The 6000-nt window shown below is 31.9% G+C and overlaps 2 protein-coding genes across 2 annotated transcripts; one reads left to right on the forward strand and one right to left on the reverse strand.

Annotated features, from left to right (window-relative positions):
- Nucleotides 1-807: 807 nt before the first annotated feature.
- Nucleotides 808-2562, forward strand: Bm9914 (Uncharacterized protein; the record flags this gene model as incomplete). The annotated part of the gene is made up of 5 exons (XM_043075357.1): nt 808-885; nt 1071-1262; nt 1589-1691; nt 1968-2176; nt 2461-2562. The coding sequence occupies 5 exons, from the start codon at nt 808-810 to the stop codon at nt 2560-2562; spliced, it is 684 nt and encodes a 227-aa protein (XP_042931291.1).
- Nucleotides 2563-3196: 634 nt separating this feature from the next.
- On the reverse strand, nt 3197-3834 carry Bm9915 (Uncharacterized protein; the record flags this gene model as incomplete). The annotated part of the gene is made up of 2 exons (XM_001898178.2): nt 3197-3461; nt 3734-3834. 2 exons carry the CDS (start codon nt 3832-3834, stop codon nt 3197-3199), a joined length of 366 nt encoding a protein of 121 aa, XP_001898213.1.
- Nucleotides 3835-6000: the final 2166 nt, after the last annotated feature.

Below are 6000 nucleotides of genomic sequence, written 5' to 3' on the forward strand. Positions count from 1 at the left end.
AGTGCAAGAATGTATTCTGCTCCTCGTTCTCTTTTCTTTGTTGTCTACTGTGATCATGATTCGTTCTACTTTTTGGTCATACTTTTCCAATAAGTCCAATAAATCCTTGGGACAACGACTAATAGAAATTTCTGAATGCAATGTCCATCGTTTTTAAAAAAGAAAATCAGTACGGTATTATTAGCATCACACTGAGGGCAAATTTTTGATAAAATTAATTGTTGAATTTAACCCCTGACAGATGAAATCTCACTTTTCATTAAATTTGAAAATTTAATAAAGGTAGAGGGATGTTTGTGGAAAATCAAAATCGATTGAAGGAAAAGTATTATGCGAAATTTCATGATGCACTATCAGGCAGCTGTACTAGCAAAAAAATGGAATATAAAGATGTCCAGTTGAAAATGCATTTAATACGTCTCATAGATTTGCATCTATCGTTTCCTTCTCAATTTTGTATTCGAGCAGTTTGCGTTCTTTACTGTCTTAATTTGTAAGACATATCAACAAAATTGTCACCGATAAGGGTACTTTCTAAAACTGTCATTTTAGACTCTTTTGTTCCAAATGAATTAAAAAACTTTCATTTGTTACTTTCATGAAACGTTAATGAGATCACAGAAATCTTTGTTTGAAGCTGTTTTGAAGATTCGTCAAAACAAATATAGTGCATAATGTTTAGTTTTAACAGAAAAAATTTTTTAAAAGTGAAGCTAATATGATGAGCAGTGTGTTCCTTATAACAACGATTCATGAGTTATGTTTAAATTAGAAGTTTGAGTGGAGGATCAAAGCGTTAAGAGAAAAATGGTTGCGCCACTATCAAAACAGAATGAAGCAATTGAATTTACAACAATATCAGCAAATTCAATTAGAAATCTCAAGGTTAGTATTTCCCTTAATCTTGAATACAATAATAAGTAATGTGCGAGAACAGGAAAAAAAAAAAAACAAAGCGCAAAAAAGGAGAAGCTACCCGGAACAATTTAGAACTTCCTGATTGCACACCATATTGACCTGATAATAGAAACATTATTCCCATCGATCACTTTCACTGGATTTTGTTGCAGTTAGTTGGGTGGTTGCTAGTGATTAGTAGCCTGATTACTTTACTGGTATTCCTAATCCTGGAATCACGGTTCGCCGATGCTGCTGTGAAATATTCCTTCTTCACCTTTATGTATGTCACATCACTTATTTGTGCCATATTTGCACTCAAAGACTGCAGTAATATCATGTTGTATCCGATTCTTGTCACAGTGGTTCGTGTTTTTTGAGAGTTAAAAATTTATATTTAGATAGCACTAGTCGGACGATAAAATAAAAGCGAGGTAATATGCCACCAAATTCTTCTTATATATTGAAAGTTGAAAGACCATTTTTGCTATTGTCTAAATAGGCAGTCTGTTATTGTTTGTTTTAAATTCCTAGCAATTAGCTCATATATCGTTTTCTGATTCTTAAAGATTAATTTTTTTTTTCTTCCAAAGAGATCATCAATGTGTAGGGAGTTATCTACTGCTTTAAACAAAAGTTTAATACATTCATATTAATTTTAAATGATAATAGTATACTTTTGGCCTTTCAGCTGGTAATTGTCATAATTTCACTGTCGGCATGGATTTTTGTATTATTCAGTAAATTTTACTGCTCTCATTTCAATGACTTCTATCTTTTGTTTACCTACCACGGTTCGTTCCTATAAGAAATAGCAAAATTTTGATGGAAGGTCTAGATAATTGCTACTTGATATCCTCTTGCATTTTCCGAATGCTTGTTCTTTTTGACATCTTTCATCTCTGAATGGTCAACATTTAATTTTTATTGACTAAAGTATAAAATATTACTCAATCCCACCAGTGGCTAAATAGTTTTTATCGAACTTCTTTTCCTTACTTTCGAGAAAATCTTTCAATTCTTGTTGATTTTATTACTGAATATGAACTGATAAGAGAATCTTTCTAAAGGAACCATTTTTTCACAATGTGAAATGTACTGGGATATTTCGCCATTACGGTCTGTCCTACTATTACTGGTAGCGTTCGAAAAGTTGTTCGAATTTCTCGTTTTTCGCCGTTTGATGAAAATTTTTGAGCTGCAACGATGTAATAACATACACTTTTGTGTCACTGAAATCAACAAAGTTTTCAGCACACGTAATGACACCGATGATGAGGTAAGTTTATCACTGGTTCGTCAACAATTTTCATTTTCTAATCTATTCAGAATCAATGATTGTGGTCTTTGACCTTAATGTAAGTCATAAGGAATTAACAAAGGTCTTAGTTTTTAAGCTTCATTTTTATTTGAAAGCAATTGAAGATCGGATTGTTTTTAGAACACCACTTTTTACTCTGAGTTTTTTACTCATTTCCTTAAGATAGCTTCTTCATCTTCATTACTTTCTTTACGCATTTGTCATGTCTTTTACGTTGATTAAAAATGATCTTCGAATTTCAGATCATAGTGTACGAAAGGATGACAAAAGAACGTCAGAACAGTCACACTGATTATGGTATCAAGCCAACCCCAAATTCGGTCCGTTCAATTCAAATTCAATAATTATTAGTCTTACTATATTACACAGCTTTTCAGAAAGGCTTTAGAAGTGTGATAGTTTAGCCGAATTTCATTTGCTATACTTTTTGTATATATATTTACATTTTGACTAAAATGTTTGGATTTCATTCCATACTGTTCATGAATCACTTGGTACTTTTTCTTATTGGGAATATTTACAATACGTTAACTTCTTAAATTAGTTCGTTTAGCTTTTGAGTTTTCGGATTTAAAGTCCAAATGTTTTCTTATTTTTTTTTATATGTTTTTTTTTTTTTTTTCATAGTTTACTCATGTATAAACATTCCCAAGTTCTTGCATTTGTCCATTCCACATCGACAACATCCAGCATGTAATACAAATTCAAAAATTGCTTGGATCGATAATCGAAATACTGCATTAAAATCTGGAAAAGATGATCTGCGACTCTTCTACTTTTCTCTTACTTATTCATTTAAATTTTGTTGGCCACACTAATCTTAATCTTGGGCTGCTTCCTTTTTTATCAATCATTCGTTTACGTATCTGATTACAATGTAGTAGCAAAAATACTGGGCACAAGTCAGAAAAGTGAAGTCAACAATTAAGCATAACAGATCATATGCAGGTATCGTTTCGAAAAAAATAGCAAAATCATCTATCCGTACCATCCATATCCATAGGGATTGTAGTGATATCCATAAGGTAAGTTAAGTGGCGGATGGAAAGCATTGCTACCATATGAAGGATGAAAACCGCCAGTGCCGCCGAACCCGTATGGTTGATGACCGAGGAAATCGTTTTGGTAGCCTCCACTTTTAATTTTTACCTTGAAAAATGGAGTTTTGAATTTGTATGTGTAGGGCGAATTATTTAGATAGGAGTTGTAACCACCAAGAAAACCATAGCGTTTCACTCGAATGCTGAAAATTCAGGAAAATTTACAAATAACTTCCAATTTAACTAGAAACGAAAATGAGAAGCATTGATGAACGAGTAATTTTACTTAGCACTTTGTAATAATGAATTATTATTGATTAGTCGATTGTTAGATTGCTAAACTTATCAATTTCCCCAAGCATGCAGGCAATATTACGTATTTTTCAAATTAAACTGTGAAAAGTTTTGGGTCCAAAAGTGATCAAAGAACTGAAAAAGAACATCAGTAAAAGATAAAGAATTGGAAAAGAGCTACTTCCGCAATTCGTTGTTATCTTTCATTGAAAGTGAATCAAACATAGGCATAGCCAAGCAAATTGCTCCAAAAATGACTGTTAAATACAGCTCCCTGAACATTATCTGAAAATAGATCGGTTTTTGTTTTTCTTATTTCAACGATTTCGTCATAGTGTATCGGTATCTTTCATCTCATATGATATCACAAAGTGCATAATATTCTAGAATATGTCTAATGAGGTGCAGATTTAATCTGCAAATGTGGTACTTTTGAATTAATAATCTTATATAAAGTAGATGAAAACTTTTGTGAATGATTGAAGTGTAGAATGACTACTTTAAAACTTATTCTTTGATAACTAAATTCAGAATAACAACAACAATCAGTATACTACCCCATAGATTATTTCTATGGTGCATTCGGTAACAAAGAATGAATTCTAGGAATCAGTTACCATATATTAGTATAAAATTTATAGTTGTAATATTCCAATGGGTTTATTATTTTAATTTAAAGCTCAAATTCAGCAATAAAGCAAACAACAATTGATATCATAACAGACAATTGAGAAAAAGGCATGCAAATACGCTGTGAAAGCAAAACAACAAATGCTTGGTGATTTCAAATTGACCAATTTGTTATTTTAAAAACTTTTCCATGATTTCTGTGATTATGAATATTTTTGTTTAATAATGTTCAAATAAAACGAAGAATATGGCAGCTGATGAAATTCATCATGGATGGTTGAGTCAACATTGCAAAATAAGCACTCCTATCCTAATTGATTAATGACTTCTAACTTGTCAATCATTTTTCCAATTCAGCAATTTCATTTATGACTGCAAAAGTAAGCCCATAATTTCTTGTTTCTAACGTCTTTTCATTCTGATCCACATTTTCAGTCTGGTCTTCGGTCTCTTTTAACATGTTACTGTCAGTGGCGTAACATATTTCAACATTTTTGAAGCGAAGAATCATTGGATTCAAAATATTGTGGAAGTGGTGGGAAAGAGTATGTCACGTGGTCCTCCAATGGGAAAAGAAAAGCAAAGTGGTAGTAGGGAATGCTAAAAAAGTTGAACATACTTAAATAAAATGATGTTTACAGCCAATTAAAAATGAAATCATTGAGGTTACAAATTTTTCCTTGAAAAGTCTTTTTACTACTAACGGCTATTCAGAACTATGGAATTTCAAGTAAGATTATAAATTACTAATGAAAGAAATCAGAGGAGTGGAAATTGGAGATGCCGACTTATGATAAAACAATCAAATAACACCTGATTTGAATCGAGTACTAATGCGTCGTAGATAGATTGTTCTTAGACTATACCAATGGTCGGAAGTTAATGTATTTTAAAGGTTTATATTTTTAACATCCTTTACTTATAATTTTTGGAATTATTACATTACTTAAATTAGTTACATCTGGACTTAAACCCAGTAGTGATATCCTCCGAATAAGGAGGTGCATGAAGAGGAGGATATCCGAAGTATCCGGGATGTCCGAATTCATCATTAAATGGATACATACCAGCACCGTATGAAAACGGAATTTTGATTTTCATTTTATAAAAAGATGTTTTGAACTTGTAAGAGTACACATTCCAGTTATCCCATTACCTTTTCACTCTTATTCTGAAATATGTATACTGTCAAATATGCATTAAAATGACGACAAATCGTAGTTTGAATTATAATCCAGACCAAAAAGGACTTAAAATGTGAAAAATACTAATGCTTATTATTAAAATTTTGATTTCAAAATAAAAAGTAAATTATCCAGGAGAAATTAGCTGTGCAACAGTATTGAAACATAAAGAAAAATTTATAAGACTGAGTTATAACCGCTGTAAATTGGTGTTTTGAATAATCCAATGATTCTAATTTTTTTGTACAAAAAAAAAAAAAAAAAAGAAATATCAGTTTAGAAATCAAGTAGATTAGTTATCTGCGTGAAAGGCGTATTTCTGTTTGGAAATTTCTATACAAAGGAAGATGACTTACACGTTGTCCGCTATTTCGCGATCGTTAAGGAATGGTAGGGAGGATATTGCAGTGGCCATGATGACGACGATGAATGCAGGTAATAATAGTATGCGCATCATTTCAACTATAACATATGCGCCTGCTTACTTAACCAGGCGCGTTTCCGCCGCTCATTCTTAAATGGCAGTTATAGTTACGCAATGTTACGAATGTAACCGTTACCAAGAAATTCGCTTTATACTCCCTTGGATTTCTCTTTCTTCTTATTACAGGAGGAGAGGAGTGCTTATTTAACT

The sequence above is a fragment of the Brugia malayi genome (assembly GCF_000002995.4).
Source record: "Brugia malayi strain FR3 genome assembly, contig: Bm_v4_ChrX_scaffold_001, whole genome shotgun sequence".
NCBI lineage: Eukaryota > Metazoa > Nematoda > Chromadorea > Rhabditida > Onchocercidae > Brugia > Brugia malayi.